We start from the raw sequence: 14918 nt of genomic DNA on the forward strand, positions 1-14918 counted from the left end.
GCCCGCTTGCAACCAGTTTAGAAAAGCCCCTTTCAGTCTTCTCGGATCTTATCCTCCCACCCCCCTTAAAGTTCTGGCCCGCATTACAAATGCCTTTCATAACCCTGGTGAGCACAATGTAAAATGTGGCTGCCTTCTTTGCTTTGAATTTTTCCTCCACTTGTGAAATCATATCCACAGTTCAAAGTCCTGTCTTCAAAAGAGGACAGTGGCGCTTCTCACTGGGTTTCTTGTCCTTTCCATAAACTCCATTTTTTAGTTGCTTGAATAGGCACAGTCCTGTAACTTACTAACAGACATCACCTATTTAAAGGACAGATTTATTAACTGTCAAAGACTAGCGACAGCCTGGCCTCATCTCCGGAGGCCACGGTGTTTATTTGCAGACTCACTTTCTAAACCACTGAGTAGCATGAAGGTGTCTACATGTGTTTATATTTCACAAAACTAACACAGCGTCAGCCAGCCACTTAGAAGTGGCCTCCCCGCCTTCCTCAGTATGGCCCTTGCCTATCTTGATCCGGTCTCGGGGACCCAACTAGCTACTTGACAACTGTCCCTGTACACATCTAGAATAAGATCAGAGCAGGCCCCGATGCCTCCTGCCATAATTTGTCTTGGCAGGGACTGAGCAGCTAGCTTTTAGTAATCAGTAGAGAGCTCTGCTTTTGAGTAGAGGGTAAAAGCACAGCAGACTGGATTCTAACCAGCTCATCTTTGACCACTGTCCCGTTTCCCTACTGGCCATGCGACAGGGAGACATGTGTAGAGGTTTATTGCTACCTGTTTCCTGCACCCTCTTCCTAGAGTTATTGGGGTAACCGGGTGGATAATCACTCTGCCTGATACACACTAAGGTCTGTCAGTTATCCATGGGCCCGTGGGGGGTCCCCACTCTTGGTTTCTCTGGTAAACATTCTAGCAGGCTTTGGCCACCAGGCGTGAATTACCTGGTTACCAAGTTTCTGACTTTTATCTCCAAAGTGGTTAAAAATGATCAATCTCTTGTGGAATGCTTGGAAGTCTGATCATTATTTAGTGCTGGCAAATAATTTTTAATATTCTTTAGATAATCTAATGTTTGAATTCCTTACACCAAAGCCACGCTTTCAAACTTCATGGTGCAAAGGAGTCACTAGAGATTTTGTTAAAATGTACATTCCGACTCAGAGATTCTGCATTTCTAACAAGTCATTAATGCTGTTGATCTGAAAAGTACATTTTGAACATTAAGGTTCTAAAACATGTGAAAAAGAGAATACTAGCCGCACTGTGACATAAAATGTGGCAAATAGTGTTCATTTAAAATAAAAAATAAAGTAAGATACCCTCAGACGAATAGGCTGTTTTCAAAATTCTAAATTTAATAACTCTGTCCCCCACCTCCCAGGGGGAAAAAAAGGCAAAAAGAAAAAGATAACTGAAGCACAAGCACTACAGTGAGGGGAACCCCACAGAGCCGTTCTCAGCTGTGGCTATTCACTGGCCGACTGGGAGCGGCTAGTTGCGTCTTCTAGTTTCATATCTACCTGAGCGTACCCACTTTCTAGAGTGGGGCGCCAGACAGCTCTCCATCAGTCACTTCAAATAGCAGCCAGTGTGCCCACCTTTTGCTTATCAGATTTTTTTTTTTTTAGAAAGGGATATGTTTTCAAAAATTATTTATTTATGCATACAAGAACTGGGGTACAGGCCAGCGGTAGGGAGGAAGGTGAGAGGATTCTCCAGAGACAGAGTGGGGAGCAGAACAGGCAGATCTACTGAAACCCACTGCTAAGGGAGCAGCGGGGAGACAGGAGAGTCAGCTGCGCCCTGGGGTCCCTCCCTGGCCGGGGATGGAGCAGTGCTGCAGTGTCCGGGCTGAGCCTCACAGCGCTGCCCTTGAACCCCTTAAGCCACCAGGGAGGCCTGATATTACCTTTCTACTAGGCTATTTACAATGTCCTTAAATAGGTTTCAAAACAGTTTTAAATGTCTTCTAATTCATTCTCCACGATTCACTTAATTCCTTTCAAAGCATTGACTGGACTGACCCTTTACCTCAGGGCTGTGCTGACAGCAGACAGAGAACAAGACACCTCTTCCTCTTGGGTAACTCACAGCCATGGAGACAAAGGCAGCGGCCCACAGAGCGTTTAAGCTGCCTCTGTGCTCGGGCCAGAGACCACACGAGCTCACAGAGAGATGGTGGCGTGAGTGTGGCGGTGTGCATGAGCGGGTAGAGCTTTTCATTTGGCAATTCTTTCCAGAAACATCTTCAAATGTTTTTGGCTGCTTACCAGCCAGGACGCTAGCTCTCAAGTTGCTGTGACTGTTTGGCTCTTACTGCAGGAAAACCCTGAAGAAGGCCGGGCCAGCATTTACAGGTCGGTGATCATCAACACTTCTAAGGAGATGATGTGCTTCAGTGACTTTCCCATCCCGGCCCACTTCCCCAACTTCATGCACAACTCCCAGGTGCTGGACTACTTCAGGATGTACGCCAAAGCGTTTGACCTTCTGAAGTACATTCGTTTTAAGGTACGGAAGTGGGGGTAGCTTTGCGTTGAAGTCGTCTGTCAAATAAACGAAGACTGTGGTCTCCTTTACTGAGCGTTCAAACGTGAAGACGGGCTTGCACCCGGGTCTTACCCAGAGACTCCAGGCTCCATCTTTCCTGCGCTTCTCTCCACTGGGGCTGCGAGCTACCATGTTTTCCCTGCTTTCATTTTTTACTATTTGACTGAAAATAAAACAAGAGAGAGTAATGTTTCCCAGTTACAGGGTGGAACTGACAGCCAGGGGAACATTAAAACCTGGTCTCATGGCTTGCTCGCTGCTGCCTGCCCTTTACACGTTCTGGTGCTTTACTTCACATGCTCACAACCCCTGGGGTGGTGGGAAGTTACTGAGGAAACAGAGACATAACTCTGGTGTGGAGAGAAGAACACTGAGCTCAGGGACAACTTGGGTTCTGGCCCTTGGCCTACGATGGACCGACCTGTGATGTCAGGCAAGTCAGTCCCTTAACTTTGGTTTAGCTTAATTTTCTTGTTTGTAAAACAAGATGGTTGTAAAACACAATGTACTAGGTCATACCACTGTTCCTTCCTGATGTAAAGTATTCCACAATTTTTCTATTGTTTTTAATCACCATCATAAAGAGTATTTCTGAAATCTGGCAAATCTTTCACCTTCTTATCAGCCTGCTAAATCACACCTTTGTTTAATGATAGACAATACAGGGTCACCTCATATCCAGTGATAACTCCCCAAGTAAGTCATTCATAGCCCAGTGAAAGTCTTTTTCACTTGCTTATGTAGAGTGAACTTGCTTGGTACTGCACTAAGCAGTGGAGATACAAACAGAAAAAATGACAGTGATTTCATAGTCATAGAAAAATAGAAAAAAAATGATAAATATAATTATTGGAAGAAAAAAAAAGAATTACCGGTGATAAGCAGCAGAGAGACCCATACCCTACATAAGAGAAGATGCCTGAGCCCAGCAGGCACAGTGCTGACACCGGGGAAGTGTTCGGAGAGGACAGGAAGCCCGAGCCGAGTGTTGAAGGGTGACAGGAAACTGCCGGTGAAGGAGGAGAAGGGTGGAGGTGCCAGCTGAGGGGAAGCAGGAACGCGCCAGATTAAGCGATGGCTCGTGCAGGCTGGCTGGGGGCGGGAACAGGCACGAGAGCGCGTGGGGGTGCCCCTCAATGCTCCTTAACTTAGGTGGCGCATCCGTGTTCACTAATGTTCTTTAAAAGCTTACATGTGCCACTGGCACGCCGTCTCTCTGTGTCTTGCTCACTGGCATTTGTGGGCGCCACTCAGGAGCCACTGAGATGCTTTCTGTCCCACTAGAAAAGGTCACTTTGTGGCTCAGGCCTCAGCTGACCACTGAGGACAGGCCGGCAGGTGAGATGACACCAGGCTGTCTGAGGGTCAGGGAGGAACAGGCCTGTGGTGCCTCGAGTGTCCCCCACGTTTTAAAGTGCCCCACGGCCACAGGGCAAGGACCCAAAGAGCGAGTGACCTGAGCGATTTGGTGGAGAGAGGGTGCCGTCAGCCAGGCTCGACCTGCTGCAGAAGCGCTTCACTGCCTGCCACAGCCTGGACAGGAGGTTCCTGTGTGTGGGTGCAAGTCCGTATCCCTTGGGGCCCTCAGCGATGGGCATGACACTGCCGGGTCACAGCGGGGAGTCCCACTGCACCGGCGTGGTGACCGTCCCTTCTCTGTCCAGACCACTGTGCGCAGCGTGAAGAAGCGGCCCGACTTCTCCACTTCAGGCCAGTGGGAAGTGGTCACAGAATGTGAAGGCAAGGAGGAGGCGACTGTCTTCGACGGGGTCATGGTTTGCTCTGGCCATCACACCAATGCTCACCTGCCGCTGAAAAGCTTCCCTGGTGAGTAGCCGCCAGGGACCTGACCCCCCGGGGAGGGAGGATGTCAGCGACTCCTACCTCGGGAGAGGTGAGGTTACCCTTATTCTTCATGTGTCCTGAAGGACGCTGGGGTCACCTGCACTACTGCGTTTAGGGACAGGGATAATCACGGTTTTGGAGACCAGAGGGAAGTGAGAGGCCTCTCTGTTCAGAGCCACAATGACTTCAGTTTCTCCGAGTGTTACTCCTCACTGGTTAAATGAGGATGGCGTTGATCTGCATCGAGGTAACTGAGGATTTTTTTCAGCCCTCGAGAAAACCAGCATAAATATTGAGTTTCTAAGGGAGAAATGAATGCTTAAAGAAAGAATTTAACTGCAGTCTTTGGCCTGGATTTTCATTTTGGGAAAAAAAAAGCCTCAATGAGCGTGGCGTGCGTAAGAGCCTATATACTCCGTTGAACTGGGAGTTGGTATGCAAAGATGCAGACACCACGGAGACGCCAGGTTTCCTGAGGTGGACCAGATTCTGAGTCTACAGATCCCATCAAACAGAACCTGCCCTGAGCGCCTGCTGAGGCTGAAGGAGGAGCAGCTGGACAGCGGGAACACGTGTGCAGACTCTGCGGGCTGCAGACCATGACAGGTGCACGGCGGCCTTGGGCAGCCCCTTGCCCGACAACCACTCTCCCTTCTCTTCTCTTGCAGGTATCGAGAAGTTCAAAGGACAGTACCTCCACAGCCGGGACTACAAGAAGCCAGACAGTTTTACCGGGAAGAGAGTCATCGTCATCGGCATCGGGAATTCCGGCGGGGACCTGGCGGTGGAGACCAGCCACGTGGCCAAGCAGGTCGGTGCAGGGAGGCCGCGGGGCCTGCCTGACGCGGCGGCCGCTCTGTGCTCGCTGGTGTGACGGCCCTTAACAGTTGGAGGCCACTAGCCAGTGGGCCCGGACCAGGGTTACCGGGACCGCAGAGCCCAGGCAGCGCTTCTGAGCGCGCTCTGGCGTTGGAGAAGACCGGGCAATTTCCGGGGAGCTTGGAGGCGGGGTGGGGGGTTCTGCCACCGGGAGCAGAAGTGTTGGGCACGCATGGAGAGGAGAGCACGCAGGGTCGCCGGAAGCTTCTCACTCACGGGGTGGGGGAGGGGGGTTCTTCTCCTCACCCCGCAAGTGGAAGTGAGGTGCAGTCTCATCCTTCCAAAGACAACAGGCACCAGTGCGAGGGAGGGCGTGCCCTGGCAAGCAGCACCCCCTGCCCCTGCCCCCCGGCTCTGTAGACGGTGACTCGGGACATTTGCTCTAAGGCAGCTTTTCTTACAGATCCAAATTTGTGTCATTTTTGTTATTATTTTACACATAGAGAACCTTTTGATTGAGGCTTTGGGTGTTTGCATCACTCACCCTCTTGCATACCAAAGATTACATGGAACTGCAGGACTGTTTGATGGTGGAAACCCAAGATTGTTTGATTCTTAAGAGCACGAAGGCTCTCTTGCTGTCATATGGAAAAGTGCTCAGTGATGACAGCACCCGGGGTCGCTGCCAGTGAGGCCCTAAGAGCGCAGCACGGGGCCCCTCTGTAGTCGAGACGCCTGGCACACAGGGGCTTCCAGACCATGAAGCAATGCTCTTATCTGGAAACCATCTCTGGAGAGTTTGGTAGAAATGTAGCGTAGCACAGCAAGGTCACCGAATTCTGCCAAGTCACTGAACATCAAACTTCTGTGACTGGAACAGGGCCCTTGGCCCACAGGGGCTACAGAAAGGCCTGCTCCCCGCCGTCAGCAGTCCTGACTCTCCATGGCACCTCCTAGTCTTCGGAGTAGGCGTGAGTGGCCTGGAAGTGCCCTCCTGCCACTTACCAGCTGCACAACTGCAGGCGAATTCTGCCCTTCACTGGGCCTCTCATCCTTACACGGGAATAGTAACCCTAGCTGCAGGGGCTGACGTGGGGGTGAAATGAAATGGAAAAGGCTGCCTTGCCGCATCCTTGACAAACAGAGAAAAACACACTTGAAGTGACAGAAAATAAGAGTGTAAAAGATTTCTCAGGACAAACAATAAGCAACACATTTTTGTAACAATACAAACAATGTCAAAGGCGGACAAAAAGTCTGAGGCTGTATTGACGATGTCTCACTGCCTTCTGCTGTCATGGCCTCGTTTTAAATGAGCTGGAAGGTGGTAAGTAGTAGGGAGGTTCAGAGGGTGGAGGGTCAGCCAGAACAGCGCGTCGGATGCCACGGAAGAGGCAGGGTCGAGCTGGACTTAAACATGAAGAGACCTTGAGAATTAAGAGGCTGGGGTGGACAGGCGCGATGACCCTATGCAGAAATGCGGTGGGGTCTCCGAGAAAGACCTATTTGTGGCCAGTGAACACATCAGTTTTATGATAAGTTTAGCACCTAAGAGGGAAAAGTGTAGGAAATAAAAAGGAAGATTTCAAAAAGATTGCCAGAGGACGAAAAAGCCAGACTGAGTTTGACCTTAATCTTGGAGGAAATGGGGTGTTTTTTTTTTTTTTAAAGATGGATTTATTTATGCAGGCAGAACTGGGGTAAGGACCAGAGGTGCGGGGGCACTAAGAGGCTTCACCAGAGACAGAGTGGGGAGCAGAACAGGCAGAGTGACGAAGTGCACTGCTGAGGGGAGCAGTGGGCGGGTCAGGAGAGGTCTGCCGCACCCTGGGGGTCCCCTCCGGGGCGGGGATTGAACACACACTGAAGCAGCTGCGGCCAGCTTGCAGTGCTGCGTCCTAACCCGCTGCGCCCCCAGGGAGGGCCAGAAATGGGGTGTTTTTTAAGGATGATGAGCCAGAGGATAGCACAAGTGAACAACCTTCTCCCACACCCCAGGTCTTTCTCAGCACCAGGAGAGGGTCTTGGATCCTGAACCGTGTGGGCAGCCACGGGTACCCTTCGGACATGTTGTACTCTTCTCGGCTGAAATATTATATGAAGAACATTTTAAGTGAATCCACCATAAATACCTTTTTGGAAAACAGACTGAACCAAAGGTTTGACCATGCATTGTTTGGCCTGAAGCCTAAACACAGGTAAGTCCCAGGGTGGGAGTGTGGCGGTGACACCCAGGCACAGGAAAAGGATTGCTCCGCCTCCACGCGGACACTTAGCACAGTCACACAGTCGCAGTCGGCTTTCTGCCTTCCTCCCACAGAAGCCTAAGAACTGCACGTCAAGGATCTTTGCTCTGGGCTTCTGCTTGCGTGACCCACTCTACCAGTCCCCAGATACCAGCCCTTCTCTGTGTCTAGCAATAACGGGGCTGAGACAGAAAGGCATCATTCTTCCACTCAGCGAACCCCGGGCGCCTGCTCTGAGCCAAGCATAGGCTGGGTCTGAAAACACAGAGATCAAATAGTGACTAGCAGTCAGGAGGAAAATGAAGGACACACAGGCGCTCACGGTACTTAGCGCTTTGCAGTAAGTAAATCCGAACATTAAAAACTAAAAAGTCAGGTAGAAAAAGTGTTCAAGTCAGCCCTGAGGCCTCCGGGGCCGGCCGCCGTCGTCCGCCAACGGTCCTTGTGTCCGGCTGCCTGTCTTCTCGTTGGAGCAGCTGAGGGCTGGCCCAGGTGTCCCTTTTCACCTGTGTGACCTTGTACAAAGTCTTTCTCTGAGGTCAGTTTTTATGTCAGCAGATGGACAGAGTCGCCAACCCATAAGGCTGCTGTCCAGAGCAAATGCCAAGTGGCTGTGACCCCTCACCGTGTCACGTGCTCGCCCCCGCAGGGCTTGCTGCTGTGTCCGTACAAACGAGGGGTGCAGACAGCCGTGCCACGGCTCTCCCAGCTCCCCTCTGAAGTAACTCTGTTTGTTTGTTTTGTTTTTTATGGGGACATTTTCTTTTTAAGATTCTAAGTCAAGTGTTCTGTAGAACATCTTTAAACCTGGGCTCGTGTAGTTTTTCTGTCAGATTCGGGGCTAGCACGTCTGGCACAGACACCCAGAAGTTTCGTAGCGCCGTCTCGGTGGCCCACACGCGCTCACCCCGCACCACTGACACGACACTGGATCAGTTGGAGAAGGTGCAGCAAGCTGGCTCCCCCTTATTCCGATTTCTTCTCCTTCGGAATTAATCACGCGGAACCGTGCTCCCCAACAACCTTTCACACAGCCGTTTCACCCACTTAGTGGAAACTGTAGCATCCTTATCACTGATGATTACACAATGAATTGAGGTTTTATGGACTAGCAGGAGATAAGCCAGTAGGCTCCCTGGCGTGAGTGGTGTCTGGGTTGCAGCACACGCTGCTTGGGCTGCGCCGCGGGCGCCAGGGCCGCAGGCAGGCTCACCTGTCGGGTGCGTGCAGGGAAGCCACCACTCTGCCGAGAACATCTGGAATAAAGACAGTTCGAAGCCACTGAAAAATTTTAAGCAAGTTGGGGCCCTCCCTGCTGCCCCAGGAAGGTAAAGCAGCGCTTCGGAGTTAGCCGCAGCTGCCTCAGCGAGTTCGAACCCCGGCGGCAGACCCCTCCCGTCTCCCCGCTGCTCCCCTCAGCCGTGGACTTCGTCAGTCGGCCTGCTCTGCTCCCCACCCTGTCTCTGGTGAATCTCCTCACCGCCCCTGTACCCCAGTTCTGTTTGCATAAATAAATCACTCTTTAAAAAGAAAGATTTTAAGCAAGCAGGTGACAGAATTTTAAGCAACTGAGTGAAGTAATAATAAATACGCTTTAGAACGACCATGCACGAATAACGTGGAAGGCTGTTGAAAAGGGGGTAGAATAGGAGACCCCAAGGACAGTGGCGATGACCCAGGTGAGAGAGAACGGGAGGAGGTGACGAGGAGACCGAAAGCCTCGGCGGGCAGACGTGCGGCTGCCAGGTCGGACGGGACTCAGCCTCGCCAGGAAGAGCAAACGGCAAGGCCAGAGCGCAGCGCACAGTCCGCAGGGAAGGGCCGAGGCCTGGCGACAGGCCGCAGCAGCCCTGGCATCCACGGTCGAGCGCAGCCAGCACTGAGCATGCGGCTGAGGCCCCCCCACGCCGGGATTCCGAGATTCAGATGCCTCAGGGAGCGCCGAGACACTGGAACCTGCCTTACTTTTTGGCAGGCTTACTTCAACTGTCTCTGGACACAGTACAAGGACCCCAGTGTTACTGAAAAGGATCCCGGAAGAGCTGGCGGGCAGCCATCTTATTGTCAGTTCTAAAGTCCCAGGCTGTGGCGCCTCGGGCGAGCCACTTAGCCCCTTAGCGAACCTGGGGAGTGGCACCTGCCTGCTGCCTTCATCGGGCTGGAGGTCGTGTAAGCCAACGTCTGTAAGACCAGTTTGTAGTATAAATGACAGTACAAGCGATGTGGTAGCAGCTTGCAGAGTGCTGGGCCGTGGACGGAAACAGCCCCACAGTCCTTCCTGCTGGACTCCTTGCTGTGCGCATTCCTGGTGCTCCTCAGATAAGACCTCTCCTCCGCTTCGTCAGCACTATCCCCCGCAGGGCCATCCAGGGTCCAGCTTCTGCTGAGAGAGCTGCTCTCTGCAAGCAGTATAAATTAGACCTTCACCAAGTGCCACGGCCAGATAAAAGAGGGACATGTTGTCTAACTGCCTCCAGTGAAGTAGTCTTTTGTTCCCATTTTTTAAAGGTTTGTTTACTTATGCACACAAGAGCTGGGGTAGAGGCCAGAGATATGAAGAGGGGAGAGGATTCCCCGGAGACAGAGTGGGGAGCAGAACAGGCGGACCCACTGAAACACCTGCTGAGGGAGCAGCCGCCGGGAGACAGGAGGGGTCTGCTGCGCCCTGGGGGTCCCTCCCTGGCCAGGAACCGAACTCAGCCCACAGTGGTGGTGGACAGCTTCACAGTGCTGAGACTTAACCCCTTGAGCCACCAGGGAGGCCCCCTGGAGTAGTCTTACATGGCACTGATTCCTCTTTCTCCCTCTTTCTCTCCTGTCTTCCCTTTCTCCCTCCCCTCTTCGTTTCTCCTCTTGTTCTTCACCACCATTCACAGACCTCTGAGTCAGCATCCAACAATAAACGATGAGTTGCCAAATCGCATCATTTCTGGTTTGGTGAAGGTGAAAGGAAACGTGAAGGAGTTCACAGAGACGGCCGCCATATTTGAGGACGGCTCCAGGGAGGATGACATTGATGCAGTCATCTTTGCCACCGGCTACAGCTTCAACTTTCCTTTTCTTGAGGATTCTGTCAAAGTAGTCAATAACAAGGTATCCCTATATAAGATGGTCTTCCCTCCTCACCTGGAAAAGCCAACCCTTGCCATCATTGGCTTGATCCAACCCCTGGGTGCCATCATGCCCATCTCAGAGCTCCAAGGTCGCTGGGTCACTCAAGTATTTAAAGGTGAGTGACTTGCAACCTGACTACTTACATGTTTGGCATGTCTGATTCTGTGTATGTTTCTACTTTCAAATAGCCGAGACTGTATGTATGGTTCTAAACGGGGCTGCAACAAAATTAGCACTGACTGAAAGTTAATTTTGAGTAAATATTAACTTATAATCGTGGTCCTATATTGGAATCTTTTGGGAAACTATCCAAAAAAAGGGCACACTTTGACTCTACCCTCCAGTATATGTAACTGTGGGAAATGTTATAATCTGCACTTCAAACTTGACTATATTCACCTACGCTTTAGACCCCTGATGTATATTTGTGAAGAAAAAGAATTGTATCTTCTTTCACTGCAGATAGAAGACTTCAGACAGAAGGTTAGACCTGCTTAAAAACAAGGCCAGCAAATAGAAAATTCAATCTCAAATTTCCACTTCCTCCAATTTAAATCCCTCTTTCAGTTCTAAGGGTACATGAGCAAAAAGTTTGGGCTTGGGATAGCTGGGAGAGTGTGAATCAGCAGATGATACGGTTTCTGAAAGGCTGACTGATATCGGGCATCATTACAAAATGACCAAGTCATAGAGCTCGTGACAGTTCTCGAAGCTGATCAGACCAGACCCAGAGACAGGTTTAAAAGTGAAATCAGTGCACTGAAAGGAGGGAGACGGGAACAGTCGAGGACGTGAGAATGCGCCATCTGAAGTCCACGTGAAGGAGTGGCAGTTGTTTGGCCTGGAGACAGTGCGATTCCCAAGATAATCTTGAGAAGATAAAGGGAACCAGGAGCGAAACTTTGTGGGAGCTAAGATAGTGAGCCTAACAAACATTAAAAACAAAGCAACAAATATTTTTCCTGTGAGCCAGGGACTATTTCAAGACGGAATGGGGAGTGTCTGAAACCAGGGGCATCTGAGCAGAATGGGGGACGGGGAAAGTGGATGGAGGGTCATCCGGCCAGGCCAACTCGGAATCAAGTCTCAGAACAGGGAGCGCCAAGATGGCCTTTAACATTCTTGCTAACAAGGAAATTTCGGGGGTCTCCAGTTTTTAAAATAAAATTTGCCATCATTACTAATATGTAACAAAACTATTCAGAATTCTTTTTTTAAAAAGATTTATTTACGCATACAAGAACTGGGGTACAAACCAGAGTTGCCGGAGGTGAGAGGGCTCCCCAGAGACAGAGTGGGGAGCAGAACAGGCTGGCTGACGAGGTCCACTGCTGCGGGGAGCAGCGGGGGACAGGAGAGGTCAGCCGCGCCTGGGGGGTCAACTCCTGTGGCTGCGACCAGCTTCACAGTCCTGGGCTTTAACCTGCTGTGGACCAGGGAGGGCCCTACGCAGAGTTCTTAATGGAGTTACAGTTTCTCCCTTAGTGAAGAATTGAGAGATCGAAAACTTTCCCAATTTCTCAAACCCTTCCAGTTCTATCCAGCAGCTCACGTACAACTTGAGAGCACTAATTTGCACTCAAAGGCAATTAAATTGGCTTCATTTCAGTGACATTAATGGATCTTTTAATTATGTCAATTAAGGAAGAAGAGAAAGGTGCCTTAAAATAGGCCGAAGCATCTTATGTAGTTAAACTAGTGGGACTTTGCTATGACCGAGGGAACTGCTGGGGGACAGAGAAAAGTCTGTGGCAGAATGTGCCCCAGGCTCTGGGACTAGGAGACCTGGGGCGTGTGAAAGCCCTGCTCGGCTGGCCAAGCCCAGGGCGAATGCCCCCGCTGTCTAACCTGGCCGGGGGTCATTAGGAGAATCCCTGTCACTGCATCAAACTTCCCTCACGCGCTGGGGCTCTTCTTCCACAGCTCTCCTGCTCACCTAGGCTCCACCCGGCCCTGCACTGTCTGCGCTGCACCATGAAAGGGACCAGCTGGCTTCTGTGTTCCATGCCCAACTCAGCCTCTCCCTTCCCTGGCCCAAACCGCCCTGAGCAAGACCCGCTTTCCTGCTTCCTCTGTCTTTCCGTTCACTCTACTCTTGTGAAGTCAGCCGTCCACCCGCTCGCAAAGCGCGGAACCCGCTTCGGAGCGCGTAGCTGCCTCTGCATCCCTGGCCTCGTGTGCAGGCCCTGCCCCTCGCTGTCACTCACCAGCCTTCTCTCCTTCAACCAGCCCTGCCCCGACCCAGCAAGGCTCTGTAGCCCAGGGCAGCGTCCAGGCTCCTCCACCAGCGAACACAGCCTGGCCTTTCTGGCCCCCCTCTCACTGGGGTACTCCGGATCCGGCATCTTCCCGAGGCCCGCGCGGCTTCCCCAGCAGGAGCAGCGGTCCTCCTGGGCCTCTGCTCCTGCTGCTCTTCCCCAGCACTCCTGTGCTCTGTCTGTAGCGAAGGGGCCTATTTATATTTCTTCTCCCTTAATCATAATCGCTAGCTCTTTAAACAAAAGAACCATGTTTATTTACCTCTGAGTTTTGAGCCTAGGCCTGTGTCCAGCTCGCGGGCCTTGTCTAGCGAATGTCTATTCAAGCAAGGCTGGCTGAGCTTCGGGGGCAGACGAAGGTCCCAGCCCTCCAGTAGACGCGTCCTAGCTGAGGCCCTAGGCTAGAACTACGCCTTAGCCCATTTTTAGTCGCCATAAAAGGCTTGTCTGGACTGAACGAGGACAATGGCAACTTCTCTGACAACATCTTTAGACTCAAGTGTGCAGAGACAGGTCAGAATTATGCAAATCAGGACTACGTGAATGCCGCTTCAGCTGAGAGCAGGCTGAGGCCCAGCCGCGCAGGGCTGTGATGGAGGCTCACGCCTCTCCCACCACGCCTCGGGCCTGGCAGGCCTCTGAAGCGCAGCATTTCGCAGTGCGACACGCTCATCGGCTCATTCGTCCAGCACAGTTACTGGGCCCAGACAGATGCCCCAAGGGCACAGAGAGGAGCCGCTGCCCAGCCACAGCCCTGGGCGCAGGGCGAGAACACGCTGCGAGAGGGCGGGACTCGGCCCAGAGGACACTGTCAGTGACATTTCTGCAGTTGGAGGAAAAGACAGAATACGCCAAGTTCTGGGAGCTGCAGGTAGTTTGGAATTCTGAAAATGAAGTGTTCTAGGAACTGAGAAAAATGAAGCTAGTTACAGAGGTAAGAGCAAGAACCCTCCTGGATGCCACACCAGTCTGGATTCCAGGCAGCCGGCACAGGACCAAAGAAGGACTTCAAAGGGAGTGGGGGGTCACGTCAGAGTCCTGATTCTGATGCGTCAAGGGGGGGGGGGCGAGTCGAGAGCCTGAGTCCAGACTCCAGGAAGACGGGGTAAAGGCTTTACCCTAGAGGAAGGGCTAGAAGACAACTTTGTGTGAAGCTTCCTCAGTGAAGTTGAAAGGATTTGGCGAGGGCGCATATGTCACAGTGGGAGTGAGGGGAGAGGGCTCAGGTGCCGAGGCCATTCATTTGAGCTGGTACCCCCTGAGGAGGGCAAGACGGGAGAGAGGGGTAGGAAATTTAAAGATTTGCGTCTGAAAGAAACACGGCAAGGGCAGTCTTGAAGGACAAGAAGGAATCATACCACACCTCCCTCTGCCAGCCCACCCGCCCCCCTTCCTACCTGCCTCGTCTGTGGGGTTACTTTATTGAGGTACGATTGCGCTGGCTTCAAGGACACGGCATTCTGGCTGGACATGTGTGGGTCACAGCGTGATCGCCTCTGACAGGCGGTTTCTGCCGTCATCGCGATTGGCCCCTAGTGCCGACTTACCCACTGTCCCTTGCCCGCCTTTTGGCAACTACCGCTTTGTTCTTATAATCTAAGGGGTTTTTTGTTTTGCTTTGCCTTTTTTTTTTTTTTTTTTAAAGAATTGGCTGGATCTCACAGGCAAGAAATAGATAGTATATACCATAATGTCTCTGGCATTAGTAAAGGTTATGGTTCCTACTATAGGAAATAATTTGGAAATCAGCTCTCTATATAGGTTTCATGAACATTTAAAGAGACCTGTGGTGAATCTCAAATGAAACATTACAGGGTTTCCTCTCTGACTTAAAGCTATAAGTAGTAATCCCAAGGTTAGGGGTGACAGACGCATGGCAAAACACAGCCATTTCTTGGCTGTCAAACTGCTGAATCTCATATGGTAAGCAAGATGCCCAGCACCTTCCTAGAGTGAGCCCACAGAAAGCCAACCAACATAGCAGAGCAGGTGAAGCTGTTTCTGTACTAATCAGGCTGATGAAGACTTAGAGAAGTTAGGGCTGTTTCAAAGACTGACATTTGTCAAGGTCAGACTC

The 14918-nt window shown here is 51.5% G+C and overlaps 1 protein-coding gene across 1 annotated transcript in view; it reads left to right on the top strand.

The window, feature by feature from the left end:
* The window catches only part of FMO5 (flavin containing monooxygenase 5), a 25964-nt gene that overhangs the window by 8772 nt on the left and 2274 nt on the right, over window positions 1–14918 (top strand). Inside the window, exons 2-6 of the mRNA XM_012730012.1 lie at window positions 2216–2520; window positions 4224–4386; window positions 5073–5215; window positions 7222–7421; window positions 10346–10698. Of these exons, the coding sequence (XP_012585466.1) occupies window positions 2216–2520; window positions 4224–4386; window positions 5073–5215; window positions 7222–7421; window positions 10346–10698 (1164 nt within the window). The remainder of the gene's footprint in view (window positions 1–2215; window positions 2521–4223; window positions 4387–5072; window positions 5216–7221; window positions 7422–10345; window positions 10699–14918) is intronic.

The sequence above is a fragment of the Condylura cristata genome, unplaced genomic scaffold (genome assembly GCF_000260355.1).
Source record: "Condylura cristata isolate star-nosed mole 26May11 unplaced genomic scaffold, ConCri1.0 scaffold00026, whole genome shotgun sequence".
NCBI lineage: Eukaryota > Metazoa > Chordata > Mammalia > Eulipotyphla > Talpidae > Condylura > Condylura cristata.